The following is a 19,294-nucleotide window of genomic DNA, read 5'->3' as shown; positions in this document are numbered from 1 at the left end:
TTTGAATCTTCCATTACATGGTATATCACAATTTATTTATCTATTTACCAGCTGATGTCCATTTCTGTTGCTTCCAGTTTACAGCAATTATAGACAAAGACTCCTTAAACATTCTCATAAGTCTTTGTGTGTATACATACATATTATATTTCTCTTATGTAAACACCCAGCAGTGGGATCCCTGGGTTATGTGATAAATGCATGTATAACTTTATAAGAAAAAGGCCAAACTGGTTTTCAAAGTGGCTCACCATTTTACAAACCAACCAGCAATGTGTCAGAGTTCAGCTGTTCTGCATTTTCATATATAGTTGATACTGTTAGTTTTAAAATTTTAGTTTTTCTAATAGGTGTGTACTGATATTTCACTGTGGTCATAATTTGCAACCTCCTAATGACTAATCACGTTGAGCAACTTTTCATATGTGTGTATTTTTTAGGGGGAGAAACATCTATCCAAACCCTTTGCCCATTTTTAAATTGGGCTGTCTTTTTATTATTGAGTTGTAAGACTTTAGATAGCAATCCTTTATCAAGTACAGTAAGACCCTTACATACAAATGAGTTCCATTCCAAGAGCATGTTCATAAGTCCGATTGGTTTTAAGTCTAGCAAAGTAAGCTCAAGGTACCCAACTAAAACAATCCACTACACAGTACTGCACTGTAAGAGGTTTATAATACTTCTCACACAAATAATGCATAAAAAATAAAGAAAACACTTTAAATCTTACAGTACCGTACCTTAAAAAGTACAGTAGTACCACTTACATTACTGTTGCTTTTACACTTGCTTATAGACAAGCTGAGCTTGAAATAAAGATATTGTACTGGACGTACAGGGTTCTGTACAGTAACTACACAAAAGCACAACCACTTGAAGAGGATGCACGCATGTGACAACGAATGCCAGATATGTGATCTAACCTATACAACTGGACACATGGAACACATGTTCACATCTTTGAAAGTTCACAATTTGAAGGTCCATATGTAGGGGACAAACTGTATGTGATTTGTTAATATTTTCCCCTATTCTGTAAGGTGTCTTTTCACTTTCTTGACAGTGTAGTTTTGAAGCACAAAAGTTTTAAATTTTGATGATGCCCAATTTATTTATTTCTCTTCTGCCGCTGTACTTTAGGTGTATATATAAGAAACAATGGTGTAACCCAAGGTCATAAAAATTTATGCCTGTATTTTTTCCTAAGAGTTTCACAGTTTTATATTCTGAATTAATTTTGTATGGGGTGTGAAACAGAAGTCCAACTTCACTCTCTCGCATATGGACATCCAGTTTTATGAGCACCATTTGTTGAAAAGATTATTTTCCTCTTTCACTTGTCTTTGCAACTATATTCTCCCAGTCAGTGATTTACCTGTTCATGTTCTTAGCAATATAATTCTGAAGAGAAAAAGTTTTGAATTTTGATAGCATCTATCTTAAAAAGAAAAAAAATGGTTTGTGCTATTTGTGTCCCATCTAAGAAATTCTTCCCTAACTAAAATCCTATATATTTTCTATGTTTTATTCTAGAAGGGTTTAGCTCTTACATTTAGGTCTATGATCCATTTGAAGTTGATTTTTGCATATATTGTAAAGTAAGGTTTAGGAACTGAAATCCCTTGTCAAGTCTGTTGAAAATCAATTGACTGTACATGTACGGATCTATTTCTGTTCCATTTATCTATATGTTTACTCTTTCATTTCATTACACTGTCCTGATCTTAAAATTCAACACTGTTAATCCTCCAACTTTGTTCTTACTTTACAAAATTGTTTTGGCTATTCCAGACCCAATATTGCCATATGAACTTTAGAATTAATGGTTACTTTAATACAAAAATGCCTGCTTAGGTTCTGACACCACATGGACTCTGATTGGGGAATTCCTAACATTTTAATACTGAATTATCCAATCCATCAACACTGAATATCTTTTTTAAGGTCTTCTTTGTCTCAGTATATGAAATCATTTTCAGTATACAGGTCTTACAAACATTTTGTCAAATTTATCCTTAAATTTTTCATGCTTCTGCTTCTACTGTAAGTGGTGCTATATTTGTTAGGTCTATTTAAAATTGCTTATTGCTAAAATATAGAAATAAACTGCTTTTTGTATATCAATCTTCTAGCTTACAACCTCAATGCTAAGTTCTTGTAAGTTTTTCTGTAGAATCTTGAGGATTTTCTGTACTCCAAAAAAAATGCTGTCTGAATAAATTTTAATTCTTCCTTTTTAATCTCTATACTTTTTCCTTTTTACCTTATTTCACTGTCTAAAACTTCCAGGACAACAGTGAATGAAGTAATGAAAAAAGACAGAGTTGCCTCTTCCCAGTTCTTGGAGGAAAGCATGTAGTGATACACAATTAAATACAATCTGAACTATAGGTTTTTTGTGGCCTCTCCTATCAGCATTAGAAATTTTCCTCCAATTCCAAGTTTGCAGAGAGATATCTGCAAACCAAGAACGAATACTGAATTTTTTCAAATGCTTTTCCTGTATTTACTAAGATGATATTATGGATTTTCTTTTTAATATGTTAATATGATAAATTACACAAATTGATTTTTGAACCTTAAACAAACTTCACAATCCTGGTATAAATCCTACTCAGTCAAAATTTTAACCTAACGCTAGATATGAATTGCTAAAACTTTTAATATTATTCTCTGTATTTTTCTTCAATCTAAAAACCAGACTAAACTACACAGGTTAATCAGTTTACATAGTTTAGCTTTTTATCTTCACTTTACTTATTAACATTTCTACTATGGCTCCTGGTGTTCCTATTTACAAAATATAATGTAAAGGCAAACTTAATATTATGAAAGCAGCAATGTTGCATAGTAAAACCAGTAATTGATTTTTTAAAATGTGTTCCAATTCTTGTGATCTTACTTCACCAAATTATACTCTCCCATCACCCCCTACTCTCTGTACTAACAAGCAATTATCCTTTCACCTCCCATCAAAGAACTGGTCAGGCTTCTCCATCTTTTCAGTTCTTCTGTACTGTTAAGTAAGGAGGTGAAGCAAATTAAACAGCACTAAAATTTTCCCGCAATATCAGTAAGATGTGAGAAATTAATAAAACTTGTTTAAAAGTTCACTATTCAGAATCTGGCACTATATTCCAAAACAGAATTAAGGCTGAAAAAATATTTTTATAAAAAAGAGAGAAGCAGAAACCCAAAAGATTGATAAGTAAAATTCTGAGGCAGGATTTCAAAGTGTAGAAATGATAAAAGAAAGTAAATCTAAAGTTAAAAACATCTGACTATTTAGAAAAATAAAACTTTTCTAACAAAACATACATAACCAAAATTGGCAGATACTACAACAACCTCAACCTAACTGTATCAATATGTATAGTTTAGGAATAGATTTTAAAAAATGGAGTGGGGAAGATTTTATGACCAAAATTCTTATTATCAATTATTTAAGATGAAAAATTTGAAACTACTCTATTAAGTTTTCTAATCAAAATTTAAACAAAATATCTAATATCAAAATCTTATAAACATCTTTTTATAAAAGAACATCTGTAAAACTTAAGTATACACCAGGTTTCATGAAGAAAATTCATATCTTACAGGTAGGAGGGCTTTTCATATGTAATCAATTCTTAACCTGCAGGTATTAAAATATAACAGCTAATTCATTTATAAAAGAAAAATAGAGAATAAATAAAACATTATTGAAATTCAATGTGCATGTATGTTTAACATATTTATTTAACCATTTACTTTTTATTCCCTTCTCTGCAAGATATTTTAGATTTTCCTGATAAGCACTCAAACTGACAAAGTTTCTTTCCTATTTCCTTCTCATCTGATGTAGATATTATTGATGAAATAGCCAGAGTAAATAGAAAGAAAAAAAAGGGCTTGAATTATCTAAGTCAATATTTCATTATATATAGTCTAGCATTAACCTCCACAAAAAATTACTTACATCTGCTTAAAAAGTTGTCAATATTTTTGTTTTTTCTTAAGGCAGGAAAATCCAAATCATATACCAAAGCATCCAATCCATCCTAAACAAATAAACAAACAAACAAAGTTAGTTTTTGGATCACACTATGAACACGTTCCTCTTTCATGAGTATAAAGAAAAAAACTTATGCTTTAACATTTAATCTGCTTATCTGCCTTTCTCTCACACATCCTGCATTCATTTAACACCTTCTACAAGGTTACATGAGTACTAGAAGAAGAGAAAACTCATTTTTATTTCATATAGAGCAGAGGTCCCCAACCCTCAAGCCAGTACCAGTCCACGGCTTGCTAGGAACCCAGCGGCACAGTAGAAGCAAGCAGCTGTCTTCCACAAAATCATTCCCTCATGCCAAAAAGGTTAGACACCACTGATAACAGAGTTTTCACTTTCTAACTCTCTCAGGCAGAGGAGCAGCAAAATCACCATGAACTGGCTACAAGTGACCTCAACTCATGCCCTTTTCTCCATATAAGGGCATGAAATTTTACTTTTCACTTCCCTTTAACTACTGAATTTATTTATTTCTTAGACATTCATAAAAAACAAATGACCTACATTTTGGACCACAAATATTTTATAAGGTAGTATCAAATACTAGTTCCTAAAATGTGAAGTTTAGTGTAAAATAAATTCTGCATTTTGATACATTTTTATGGTGTGTATATAAATATACTGGGTTCTCTTTCTTTGAAAAACTTTTTAGAACAACCACAAGTAAGGGACAAGCATGGGCTTTTACTTTTAAGAGGGACATTTAAGTATTATCTAAGCAAGAGCAGGACAATGAGAAGGTGTACCAATCAGTGTTGAAGTAGGAATGCTTCTATTTAGATTATATCTCATCATGTGCCAACGGGGAAACAGTCAGACAATCCCAAGTCATCTTCATTGTATTTAACTGGAGAAATTTAGTTGACTACAATAAAGCCCCAAAATAAAAAGCAGCAAAGGAAAACACACTATCTGGAGACCATGAACAGTCATGTTCATAAAAGCCTGAAAGAGAAATAGAAGCCAGGGGAGATATACTTTGTGTTAAGTCAAGGTATGAATAACTCCAGCTATTTTAGAATACTTAAAATATTTCTCTAGGAAACTGCAAAGTCTAGTCAAATTTTTATAGGTTTTAAAATATATCACTGCTTAGGTTGGAAACTGACCATGAGAAGACGACTAAAGAGACCAACTAACCCTACTGCGGGCTTTTTAGAATTCAGGTTTGTACAGATATGAAGAAAAAGTCTCCCCACCAGAACAGGTTCATCTATCCTTGAGACACATTTCTTAGTCTCATAAAGCATTTGAATACTTCTGTTAATGATTTTTACAATAAAGAGATGAGAATCTTTACTTGTCTTGAAAACCAATCAATAAATATATTAATTCACTATTTTCTAGGACAAGGAAAATAAATGTATATATACCCCTTAGACTAGAATTTAAACTCTTTAAAGCAGAAACCACAGTTAACATCTCATTTTCTCCCACAGCATCTTCCAGAATGTCTTGAACAAGTGGGCATAAAATGTACGTTAAACCAATGATTTTTTTGCTCCAGAGCAAATGCATTATATTACTCAAGAAATAACACTTTCCTTATTAGATAGTAAGTTTCAGCAGACCATGTCACTCCAAAAAAATTGCATAGATTATAGAGTAATGCAAATAACACCAGCCCCACAATTTTAGGTCGAATTTTGATAAACATTCCTAGGAAATACAAGTAAGCATAATGTAATAAAATCAACATATTATTACATCTTATAATAAGTACTATTTTAAGAGCTCCTACTTCCAAAGACACTTTCCAGTTTTAAAAGGTCCAGAACATCTAAATTTATGACAGTTTAAGTTGTTTTCTAATATCAAATAAAACATTAGAAAGTGAGGGAATTGTGCATTAAACTTTACTCACAACACGCTCTTTCCAATAAATATACTGCAAACTGCCTACAATCTTACTCCAAATAATTTTTTTAAGTTACTAAATGTTAGGGAAAAAACTCAAAAAATCCCTTGTTTAATTAACACTACATTCCATAATCAAGGCAAATAACAATTAGAAACATTAACCAATTTGTCCAATGCCACAGAGCTAGTAAGTTGTCTTACAATCAAAATACAAACTCTTGGTCTAATAGTTATAGAAATAACATGACCATGACAAAAACATGATTTAAAAACCCTGTATCTCTAAAATGAAGTTAGGAATTGAGAACAAACATGTGTATTTAAGTCCAAGAAGTACCATTTAAAAATTAATAGAAAATCACAAGTCATATTCGTCTAATTAAAACAAGAAAGTACACTGGTTAAGACTCAAACCTAGTGTCCTGGGTCAAAGTGTTATATTTTTTCTAGTACGCCACCACGCCCTCTTCTGCATGACCTTCCCCAAACTACCTATGAAATCGAACAGTTTTCCTTATATTAGAGTTATTTTTTACTTTAATCTCCACAGCTCGATTTCTGATGTGACCATGGCGTTTTACTCACAGCATCGCAGATACTGTTGGCTCTCCTACCCCCAACAACTATTTCCTTCTTCTACCTTCCTAATTCAATCTTGATTTTGTTCGGGCAACCCACCTTTCTCCATCAAACTATGAGCTTCCATGAAGGGAGAGATCTTCCCCAACTCAAGGAGGTCACTTCTAATTTAAGCTAAACATGGAGGCCTACTACTCTTGCCAGTGTTCAGCTGAAGTACAGGAATATGGTAATAATCTGGCACATCAAATGTGAGGGGAAAACCTACAGAAAGGTTTCTGGGGAAAAGTTTCTTCTCTCCTGAAAGAGATACATGTCAGAGATAGTCTCTCCTTTTATGAGAAACTGTCATCTCTCTATATGACACTTAAACAACAGGAGCCACCTTGGGGCCTCAAGGGAAATTGGCAGGAAACAAAGCTAAACACAGTGAGGACAACAGACATGAAAGATGGAAGGAACCCGAGTCTATGATGATGTTTTTGAACCACTGAATTAATCTACTCTGGAAACTATCCTTCCCATTCTATCTCAAGATTATACATTTTCCTTATGGTTTAACTCAATTTACATTGGATCTTCTAATTCTTGTGACCTAAATGAAGTCAAAGTCATTCAGTCGTGTCCCACTCTTTGTGACCCTACGAACTGTCCATGGAATTCTCTAGGTCAGAACACTGGAGTGGGTAGCCTTTCCCTTCTCCAGGGGGATCTTCCCAACCCAGGGATCGAACCCAGGTCTCCTGCATTGCAGGCGGATTCTTTTCCAGCTGAGCCACAAGGGAAGCCCCAAAATACCAGATTGGGTAGCCTATCCCTTCTCCAGCGGATCTTCCCAACCCAGGAATCGAAGCGGGGTCTCCTGCATTGCAGGCGGATATCAGGGAAGCCCCTCTTGTGACCTAAAGCACCTCTCTGAAATACACAGAGTTCATTAAAAGCCAATGTAGGAGATATAGGACTTGTTGCACCAAAAGGGTGAGAGAATCATCCATTCAAACAGTGAGACCAGGAGCAAGATGGGGCTGACAAAAAGTGTCACTCTTTGGTAAATGTTGTTTTTATAACTGAGCCTCAGTTTTCTCTTTTATAAAATGGAAATAACTCACTACAACTCAGGCTCTGTGAGAGCTAAATGAGTGACGTATTCGACCCTTAAACAGTTCCACTTTTCACTCTTTATTTCTCTAGCTGACGTTTGAAAGCTCTACAAGTTAGTCTCACTATTGACAGAAATGACATAAAGAGAAAATAGATATTTTAGTCATGTGGTCATAAAACCTCAAGAGTAAATCTCAGGTCATGATATTAAAACCCTTCCAAGTGTAGAAATCCCATATATAATTAAAAGTTGGGTTTAAAAAAAAAAAAAGATGATGCATCTGACTATTCTTAACAATAGAATTCAAGCATGCATTTGTTAATGGAAAACTAGCGGCCTCCACTAACTTGTGTACAGTCACCAGGACTAGATGTCTGGCCCTATCACCGTATACTTTGATTTTACAATTGTAGGAGACAGTTTTTCAGTATCCTTCATAAGCCAAAGTTATTTTTTTTTATCAGAGAAATAAAATGGGCAAGAAGGTATCCTTCTAGCATAATCTAAGGTATAGACATACCAGCAGAGGCTGTAAGGGGAGTCAAAACACTGAGATTGGGGACAGGGATGCAGGCTTTCACTTTAATGAAGCAGAGAAGCTACAAAAGATAATACAACCTTAGAGTAGGACAAAGAATTCTGACTTTTATTCAGTACTCTGAAGTTCTGTAAAATAATGGAGAATAAGGCTTGCCACTTCTTAAACTCCATATTCTAGTACCAGAATTCAGAACCTTAACAGAAATTAACATTAATTATTATCTTCCCATAATAATCATTATGGAGAGGAGTCAATGTCAAAGAATTACAAAAATTAAATCCTTTGATATGTATATTTGAACAATGATAGTAGACCAGTCAGAGAAGGCGATGGCACCCCATTCCAGTACTCTTGCCTAGGAAATCCCATGGACGGAGGAGCCTAGTAGGCTACAATCCATGGGGTCACAAAGAGTCGGACATGACTGAGCGACTTCACTTTCACTTTTCACTTTCATGCACTGGAGAAGGAAATGGCAACCCACTCCACTGTTCCTGCCCTGAGAATCCCAGGACAGAGGAGCCTGGTGGGCTGCCGTCTATGGAGTTGCACAGAATCAGACACGACTGACGCGACTTAGCAGCAGCAGCAGTAGACCAGTTATTGCAGTGTATTTTGAAAGAAACTAGTCACATTAGCGAAGTGTTGAATACTTTCACATAAACACACAAAGGCAACCATAATTAATGACAAGTATAACATTTTACAAGAAACTCTAAAGAATGGACATTTCATATGTCTTAAAAAGAGCTGGTATTAGGAGCAGGGAAAGCACTAGTTGTGTTACCTCACAACAGAGTTTAAGTAAAGGAGAAGCAGGAGGAAATTATTCAACTTAACACTGCTGCCAACTTCAGTCTCTGGATAGTTCTGAATTACAAAAGTAAGATTCCCGTGTAAAATATCATTTAAGATTAGGTCCATTAGTAATATTACACTTGTTATAAAGTACAAGAATATAAAGGCACTAGGAAAGAAAAAAATACTATGTATAAAAAATTTCATCTTTAAGTAAAATTTCAAAATCAAAATCGTTACTATTCTAAATAAGTTTTTGAGAAACTACACCCCCTCCACAAAAAAAAAATTAAGGCAGTAATTAAGGCAGTAAAACAAGGACTTTTGAAAATCAAAAAATTTTTCTTGACTATTGTCAAATATTTGATGACAGTTGATGTACCACTTAAAGAAAATACTTTGGGTCCATGTTAATCTCTTTGTTAGGTAAAGAGATAAGAAATTTCTCAAAATTAAGCAGTGATATGAAAATGGAAAAAGAATTTCCTCAGGGAATTTTAACAACTTCTGGTATTAAACTAAAATATGTTTAAGCACTGTGACATTACTATATACATGCCAGTGCATCCTCGGATAATTACACAACAACAAATTTAGTAATCCAAATACTTAATTAAACATACAGTGGCTTTTCCCAACCAATCTCAAAAATCTCAAACCTTTGCAGCCTCATTTTTCTCCACATACATGTATCCAGGCTTGAGTCATACTGTGCTCGAGTCACATCCCATTGCTCAGTCTACCCCATTGCCTTTTTATCTGCTCTTTTCCCAGCTGGAACATGAATATTTCTTATATGCAGACTGCCTCAAATGTTTGTGCTGCCTTCCCCAAGACTCTGAGAAAATGTTACAAAATAAAACACCTCCTATGCACTTCCTGCTTCAGGAATTACTGTGCTTATTATAATTATTTGTAAGTCTGCCTTCAGAAAATAGAACAAGTTAGTAGTAGTAATAACACTGATGATAAAAACAGTAAAATACTTTGGGAGCTCACTGGTTAGTAGGTAGGACAAGTAAATAATATGGGATCCTGAGTATTACAAAGTACACAAACAGAGAAAAGACTGCTTAACATAAAGGACATGAAATATAAGCTGACCTTTATTTCTCTTTAGCCATTCTTTATATTGAATTATAGTCAATTTACAATGTTAGGTGTACAGCAAAGTGGCTGAGTTACATATATATCTATCCTTTTTAAGATTCTTTTCCATTATAGGTTATCACAAGACACTGAATACAGTTCCCTGTCCTTGTTGTTTATCCATTTTATAAATAGTAGAGTGTATCAGTTCATCTCAAACTAATTAATCTCATCTCTTTTTATAACCAAAAGCCTGTTTTCTATGTCTAAGAGTCTGTTTTGTAAATAAGTTCATTTGTATTATTTTCTAAGATTTCACATACAAATTATATCACATTTGTCCTTCAATGTCTGACTTACTTCACTTAATATGATAATCTCCAAGTATATCCATGTTGCTGCAAATGGCACTATTTCATCATTTTTTATGGTTGAGTAATATTCCACTATCCTATATTCCTGTATGTATGTACACACACACACACACACACACACACACACACACACACCCCCATCATCTTTATCCATTTATCTGTTGATGGACATTTAATGCTTCCATGTCTTGACTTTTGTACATAGCGCTGCTATGAACATTGGGGTACATGTATCTTTTCAAATTAGTTTTCTCTAGGTATGTGCCCAGGAGTGGGATTGCACAATCAAATGGTAACTTTATTTTTAGCTTTTTAAGGAATCTCTATACTGTTTTCCATAGCGGTTACACCAATTTACATTCCTATCAACAGTGTAAGAAGGGTTCCTTTTTCTCCACACCCTCTTCAACATTTGTTATTTGTAGACATTTTAATGATGGCCACTGACCATTGTAAGGGGATACCTCATTGTAGTTTTAACTTGCATTTCTCTAATAACTAGCAATGTTGAGCATCTTTTCATGTACCTGTTGGCCCTCTATATGTCTTCTTTGGAGAAATGTCTCTTAGGTTTTCTTTTTTGATTCAGTTGTGTTTTTTTGACATTAAGCTGTATGAGCTGTTTGCATATTTTGTAAATTAATCCGCTACTGGGAGCATCATTTGCAAATATTTCCTCCCAGACCACAGGTTGTCTTTCGTTTTGTTTATGGTTTCCTTTGCTGTCCAAAGCTTATAAGTTTAATTAGGCTCCATTTGTTTGAGTTTGTTGATCTTTAAAGAAGAGAATTTGAAAAGAGCAAGATGAAGGTGGGGTAAGGCAATCTAAAGAGAAGAAAGGCAAGAAAAATTTAAAGAATGAGAATAGGATGCTCTGGTTCCATAGATATGAGGAAAAGGGTGCAGGAAACAATGCTGTGAGGATGGGTTAACGACTGTGTATTAAAGGTATAACATACCATGCTAAGAATTTTGGTATTTCTGTTATTGGAACCATACGAATTTGGGGGAGAGGAAGAATGACATGACTAGTTTTTATTTTACTCAAGTCTGACAATGATAAAGACAATGGATTAAAAAAGGAAGAAACAGGTGGAAAAGGGAGTGGTCAGGAGCATACTGTGGTAATAAAGCACAAAAAGATCCAAGTCTGCACTAACTGGGGGCAACAGGAATGGAGCATTAGAAGCGAAAGAATCTGAAGAATGACTGAGAGAGGGACAGGAAGGATTAAGAATGAATATCTTCTAGTTTAGGTGAGTAGAGAGTGACTTCATTAACCAAGGCAGAGAATAACATTTTGGAGAGGAAAGATAAAGATTTTAGATATACTGAACTTGATATTCCTGTAGGATACCTACCATTTTATGGATAACTAGACGGTAGTTCAAAATATGAGTTTGAGTTCAACAGAGAGACTGGGCTGGATACAGATTTGGAAGTCACAAGAATACATTTAAATTCATGATAACAGATGCAATTACCCAGCAAGTGTAAACCAAGGGGAAAATGGAAAAAGAGTGAATAATAGCCTTCTGGGAAACATTAACATCTGAAAGACAAGCAGAGCAAACATGACCAATGAGCAATAAGAGATGGGGAAGAAAGATATAGCAGTGTCATGAAAGCTGAAAAAACTGTAGAAAGAACTTAAGAGCAGAGCAAAATGCCACATGGAGATCAACTAAAATGAAAAACGTAGAAGGAGCCGAATAATTTGTAATTAAAATGTCACTGATGATAGTTGCAGAACAACGTAATGCCACTGAACTGTACATTTAGAAATAATTAAAATGGTAAGTTACATATTCTAGGTATTTTGCTACAACTTGTTTTTAAAGTCACTATTGGACATCAGCAAAGTGGTGGACTAGGAAACTCCAAACTCTTGTTCCCCTATAGGAAAAAAAAAAAAACCACCGTACCCAGCAGCTCCATGAACCAAATTTGAAGGAGTTCAGGAAAACAAAGGTTTAGAGAAAAAAAAAAGCAAATATCCCATGGAGTACAAGCCACATTCAAATGGTAGGAAAATTTGTGACATGTTTACTCACTGTTAACCAACTCTCTCCCAGAGTGGGGGTGGTCTTGGTCTTGAGCAGGTAACAGGTTGGTCCCCACTTCCCCCACCTTGAACTGGAGGGAGCAGAGCAGGACCATATTTGTCAACTGCTGTGTGTGCCTATATTAACCTATCCAAGGGATGTCTGAAGGATGGAGACGAGGACCTTTCTGTTCTGTGTAACTAAGAATACAGACAGACAAAGCAGTGGGCGCAGAGCTCATAAAAGCTACCAGAAAACTACAAACCCCACAGACACCTGAGGCAAGAGGTTACGGAACAGATGTACAATAGACCACCTAGGCCCAGAAAAGCTATGGTGAGACTCTTGGGGAAGCTTTTCTTTTAAACCATCGACCTTAAATAGAATGCTTCTCAGAATGGAAGGGGCATAAATCAACTTATAATGGGTAGAAAAGCTAGTGGAAAAGGAACAAATGAAATAATGGCCAAAAGAAATGAGAAAAATTAAAGCTTGCATGATTTAAATTTAAAGAGATACTTTTAGGTAGAGGAGATATATTTTTATAGAATAAAAATGATTGAGGTTCCAAAAAAATCTAAGGGAGGACAGAATTAAGATACAAAGTTGAGACATCAACCTTCTAAAAAAGAAAAATATTACTATGTAAACAGTTATCACGTCATAAGCACACAGAGTCATATTCCAATCGAGTACACTTCACAGCCTCAATGTCCTCACCTGTAAAATAAATGTAACAACAACTATCACATGTGAAATATGACCATGTAGGGCTGTTGTAAGAAACTGATACATCGTAAGAAGTCATAAAAATATATTCATGGGTAATTTCACAGAGGATTTTCCTCTCGATCATTTTAACAGTTTACAGGTATGGGTGAACACAAGCTAGATTTTGTGTGGGCATGAATAAGTGAAAACTTTCAGATGGTTTGACTTTATTTTGGGGGAAGACAGTTTACTTTTCAAATTTTTCCTTCAAGTGTCTGATTTGTTTCTTTGGGGAAAAATAAAACACGTCATATGTTCAGTTAGCAGTAGTATAAAAATATTTTCCAATAAACCCAGCCCATTGACTTTGTAAATGAAAGTGAGAAAAACAAACTGATTTCCAGCCAACTATATTGACTAATAAAAAATGAAATGCACTTTTCCTTTCCAGTCTGAAGCCTTTTGATGAGTCACAGAAATGGCCTGTGGAATCTTCATTTTTCAGAGTCCTCGTTGTCACTGGGTTGGCACATTTCAAAGAGCCGAATCTACTGGTTATTTTAACAAGCACCAGTGTGTGATCTTGACTATTTAATACGGAGGAAAGGGATGCAAAGCAGTGTTTCCTTTTAAAGGCAGCAAAATGAGTCACTTGCCTGTGTGCTTCATGTCACTCTAATCAACACATGTAGTTAAAATGTGGAATAGTTTCTCAGAATGATCACATTTGTTGTTGAATTAAAAAATAAAATAATTTTAAAAAAATGCACAGCTCATTGCTATCTTCTTAAAGTTCCTATACAGATTTTCACAAAGCCAGACCTTGATCAAAGGTGGTTGGGGTGGGAGGAATGAACAGAGACTCAGAGACCTATGTAATCATAAGATTTAATGTCACTAGACGGAGAAGGTGATGGCACCCCACTCCAGTACTCTTGCCTGGAAAATCCCATGGACGGAGGAGCCTGGTGGGCTGCAGTCCATGGGGTCGCTAAGAGTCAGACACGACTGAGCAACTTCCCTTTCACTTTTCACTTTCACGCACTGGAGAAGGAAATGGCAACCCACTCCAGTATTCTTGCCTGGAGAATCCCAGGGACGGGGGAGCCTGGTGGGCTGCCGTGTATGGGGTCACACAGAGTCAGGACACGACTGAAGCGACTCAGCAGCAGTAGCAGCAATGTCACTAGAGGCCCAGAAGGAGAAAAGAAAGATAATGGGACTGAAAAGGAGTGAAATAAATAAAAGCTAACAATTCCCTGTATTCGGCAAAAGATCTAAGCCTCTAAACTGAAGAAACTAATAGGACATAGCCAAAGAAATCCAAACCAACAAAAAAACCATCCAAGTAGAATTCCATATCAAAAAAAAAAAAAAAAGGATAGTCTAAGATGACAAAAAACTAAGAGATTTGTGACCAACAGATCTATTCTAAAATGACAGTTTAAGGAAATTCTTTTTTATCTATTTATTTTTAAAAAATAATTTAAAATTTTAATTGAAGTATAGTTGGTGAACAATAATAAAGGAAATTTTTCAAATCAAAAATGATAATAAGAATGAATCTTTGGATAACAGAAAGAACAAATGAAAAAGTAAAAATAGGGGAAAATACAATATATTTTCATCCTCTTAAAAGTTTAAGCAAAAAATTTTAATATTACCTGATTGTTTCTCATTTTATATAGATATTAAAGATGAATATATTATATACTAGGAGGGTAAAAGAACATAAAGAAGATTTCTACCCTTTCCACAAACCAGTAAAATGTCAACACCAATCCAATGTTGTGAATTATACACATCTAATACCTACAGCAACCAAAAAAAAAAAAAGCTATACAAAGAAATACACACAAAAGCATTACAGATAAAGAAGCCTGTTTCCACCATTTGGCTAAAGAATATGATGATCTTTCATTTTAAAATTCTAATTCTGGAACATAAGATTACATCATAAGTTGCCAAGGATAAAATCAGAGGCGTCTACCCATGTACCAGACCATCGTGATGCAGGTGTTTTTGTCTAAAGGGGCTTTTTCAAAACTCTGTGAGTCAAAGAAAGGTTGTGGAGGCACATGTCTACCAAAGCTCTCAGACTTATGATTGGAAAGGATTCTTTCCTTTGAAGACTCTCCAGCTTGTGTGAGCAGTTGAGGAAGCAGAGTGGCTGTCACCTCATTATATGAAGACCCCTGAGCTAAGAATGACAAACCTGAAAAGACTTCTTTCTTCAGTCACAGTGATGGCTAGCCCATGTTCACATTCCAACACACACACACACACGCAACAACCATCATTAGCTGCTCAAAGAAGTGATACTGGACTAGATTGGAAAGAGGGCTTCGTTGTAAAACAAGAGCTTGGACTTTCCAAACTTGGACAACTTAAGATGATAAGTTCTTGGGCTATAACACACAGCACGGTCACTACAGCTAACAATACTGTACTGAGTATCTGAAAGTTGCTAAGAGAGCAAATCATAAAAGTACTCTTCATATATAATTCACTATATGAACAATCTAAAGGAAAATCACATGATATCAACAGATGCAGAAAAAGTATTTGATTAAATCCAACTCCCATTTATGAGAAAAACTCTCAGGAAACTAGGAATAGAGTGAATGATTTATCAACTTATAAAGAATATCTACAAAAAAAACCCTGAAACTAACATCAAACTTAATGGCAAAAAAAAAAAAATGATGATATCCCTCAAAAATCAAGAACAAAGCAAGGATGTCGTCTCTCACCACTCTAATTCAACACGGCAGTGAAGCTTACAGCCAGCTCAATGAAGTAGAGGAAATAAAAGACACACAGATCAGAAAGGAAGAAAGTTCATCATTTATATTTACAGATATCATTTTGCAGAAAAATCACAAGGAAACTACAGAAGAAAAACAAGCAAAAACACCAAGAACTAATAAGTGAGTTCCACAGCGTCATAAGACATAAGGTTAACACACAAAAACAACTGTATTTCTATATATTAGCAATAAATATGGAGAAACCAAAATGTAAAATAGAATGTCATTTATATCTACTCAGGTAAAGCAATACTGAGGAATAAATCTAACAAAAAATGCAAAGAATTTATGCTGAAAACTACAAAATATTGATGAAAGAAATTTTAAATAAATTGAGACATATAGTGTTCATGGACTGAAAGACTTAACATGATAAGACATTAATTCTCGCAAAATTGACATTAAGGTTTAACGTAATTCCTATCAAATACCAGCAATAGTTTTTGTACATAAGGTAGATATAGGCAAAATTTTTCTAAAATCTATATGGAAAAGCAAAGGAACTAGAAAAGCTAAAAAATGTTGAGAAAGAATTATGTGGAGGAATAACTCTGCCCAAGTTTAAGACTCACATAGCCACAACAGTCAAGACAGTGCGCTATGCACAGAAGGACAGACATACGGTCCTCTGCTGGTGTCTCCAGGAGATTGGTTCTAGGACCCCAGCAAATACCTAAATCCACAGATGCTGAAGTCCCTTAAATAAAATAGCACAGTGGAATTCCCTGGCAGTCCAATGGTTAGGACTCAGCGCTTTCACTGCCAGAGCTGAGTTCGATCCCTCGTCAGGGAACCAATATCCAGCAAGTTGTGCAGCACGACCAAACAAACCAAAAAGGCACAGCATTTGCATATACCATCCACACATCCTAGATTAAACCATCTCTAGAGAACTTATAATACATAATACAATGCAAATGCTACGTAAATAGTTGTAAATACATTGTAAATGTCATGTAAATAACTGCTGACTACAGGCAAATACAAGTTTTGCTTTTTGAATATTTCTGGATTTCTCTAAAGTTTTCAATCTGTGGTAAACTGAATTTGTGGATGCGGAACTTATGGATAAAGAGGGCCAACTATATAGATGAATGAAGCAGAATAGAGAACCAAGAAATAGACCCATACAAGTACAGCCAAGTGATTTTTTGACTAGGTACAAAAGCAATTCAATGAAGGAACTGAATTGAAAAAATGGTATCGGAAAATTGAATATCTATTTTAAAAATGAATCTCAATCTAAAGTTCTTACCTCACACAAAAATTAACTCATACTGGATCACTGATTTAAATGTTAAAGTGTTTAGAAAAACAAGTGCTAAATTTTTTGAGAACTACAAAACTGAGTGAAAGTTTCTGAAACATGACACAAAAAATATTTTTGAAAATTCAGATAAACTGAACTTTGTAAAAAGAGGATAAAAAGCCAAATACTGGGGAAAATTTTTTTGCAAACCAAACATACTAGAATACCTGAATCACTCTCAAAATTCAACAATAAAAAATAATCTGATTAGAAAATGTGCAAAAGATATAGACTGACATTTCACCAAAGAGGATGTACTGATGACCAATAGGTGATGAAGAGATATTAAGTATCATTAGCCATGATATACTCATTACAACAACCAACATGAAAAACAGTTACAATTTCAATGCTGACCAGAATGCAGAGAAACAGAATCGCTCATACATTGCAGGGTGGTATAGAAAATGGGAGAGTCACTCTGGAAAATAGCTTTGTAACGAGTATCATATGACTGACAAAAGTCCATACAGTCAAAACTATGGTTTTTCCAGGAGGCATGCACAGATGTGAGAGTTGGACCATAAAGAAGGCTGAGCACTGAAGAACTGATGCTTTCTAATTGTGGTGGTGGTTAGATCCCTGGGTCGGGAAGATCTCCTGGAGAAGAAAATGGTTACCCACTCCAGTATTCTAGCCTGGGAAATCCCATGGACAGAGGAGCCTGGCAAGCCACAGTCCACACGGTCGCAAAGAGTCGGACACAACTTAGCAACAAAACAACAATTGTGGTGCTGGAGAAGACCGTCGAGTCCCGTGCACTGCAAGATCACATCAGTCAATCCTAAAAGAAATCAACCCTGAATATTCACTGGAAAGACTGATGCAGAAGCTGAAACTCCAAAACTTTGGCCACTTGATACCAAGAGTCAACTCACTGGAAAAGACCTGATGCTGGAAAAGATTGAAGGCAAAAGGAGAAGGGGGCGGCAGAAGATGAGATGGTTAGATAGCATCACCAACTAAATTGACAAGAATTCGCACAAACTCCAGAAAATAGTGGAGGGCAGAGGAGCCTGGTGTACTACAGTCCATGGGGTCGCAAACATGGACATGACTTAGGAACTGAACAACAACAAATTATATGACCAAGCATTTGCACTCATGGACGTTCATCCCAGAGAAACGAAAACAATGTACATGCAAAAATCTCCACACAAATGCTCACAGCAGCTTTATCTCTAACAGCCAAAAAATAGAAACAACAAAAATTATCTTCAACAGGTAAATGGCTAAACAGACTGCAGTACATCCATACTAGGGAATAATGTCCCTTTGAGAGGCACAAGAACATGCTCAGTTGCTCAGTCATGGCTGACTCTTTGCAACCCCATGTATTATAGCCCACTAGGCTCCTCTGTCCATGGGGTTTCCCAGGCAAGACTACTGGAGTGGGTTGCCGAACCACCTGGGAAGCCCACTATGGAATAATAGCCTGCTCTAAAAAGGAGTCAACTACTGATTCCTCCAACATCGGGAATGGATCTCAGGGGCATTTTGAGGAGTAAAAAAAGAAAAAAAAAAAAAAAAATCTCAAAGGCTGTTTACTGTATGATTTTGTTCTAGTAACATTCTTCAAATGAAAAACTTATGGAGATGGAGAACAAATTAGTGGTTTCCAGGTGTTAGGGATGTGAAGGTGGAGGGATACATCTAAACAGGAGTAACACCGGAAAATCTTTGCTGTGATGGATTAGTTCTGTATCTTGATTGCAGCAGTGGCTACAGGAATCTCAACATGAAAAAACGGCCCAGAACTATACACACACATTGTGTATACATAAAAACTACAATTTTCTGGTTTTGATACTGCACCAAGGTTACACATAATATAACCTTTGAGGAAAACTGGATAAAGGGAGCACTAGATCTCTCTGCACTAATTTGTAACATCCTGTAAAATTAGAAGAAAGATCAATGACAGGACACGAACAGCAAAATGACACAAAGGCTGGAATTATCTAACACAGACTTTTAAAACAGCTATTATTAAAACGCTCCCCAAAATAAGGCAAGCAC

General features: G+C 35.4%; 1 protein-coding gene across 4 annotated transcripts in view; it reads right to left on the bottom strand.

Annotated features, from left to right (window-relative positions):
* ROCK1 (Rho associated coiled-coil containing protein kinase 1) overlaps positions 1-19,294 on the bottom strand; it is a 124,723-nt gene that overhangs the window by 84,126 nt on the left and 21,303 nt on the right. For 3 of the 4 annotated variants that reach the window (XM_070778856.1, XM_070778854.1, XM_070778853.1), the window contains exon 2: positions 3,962-4,043. The exons of the other annotated variant lie outside the window; for it this stretch is intronic. In XM_070778856.1, the coding sequence (XP_070634957.1) occupies positions 3,962-4,043 (82 nt within the window). The remainder of the gene's footprint in view (positions 1-3,961; positions 4,044-19,294) is intronic. 4 annotated transcript variants of the gene reach the window in all.

This window comes from Bos indicus, chromosome 24 (assembly GCF_029378745.1).
Source record: "Bos indicus isolate NIAB-ARS_2022 breed Sahiwal x Tharparkar chromosome 24, NIAB-ARS_B.indTharparkar_mat_pri_1.0, whole genome shotgun sequence".
Lineage (NCBI taxonomy): Eukaryota > Metazoa > Chordata > Mammalia > Artiodactyla > Bovidae > Bos > Bos indicus.
The sequence above is the reverse complement of the archived record's forward strand: the minus strand, read 5'-3'. Positions and strand labels throughout refer to the sequence as shown.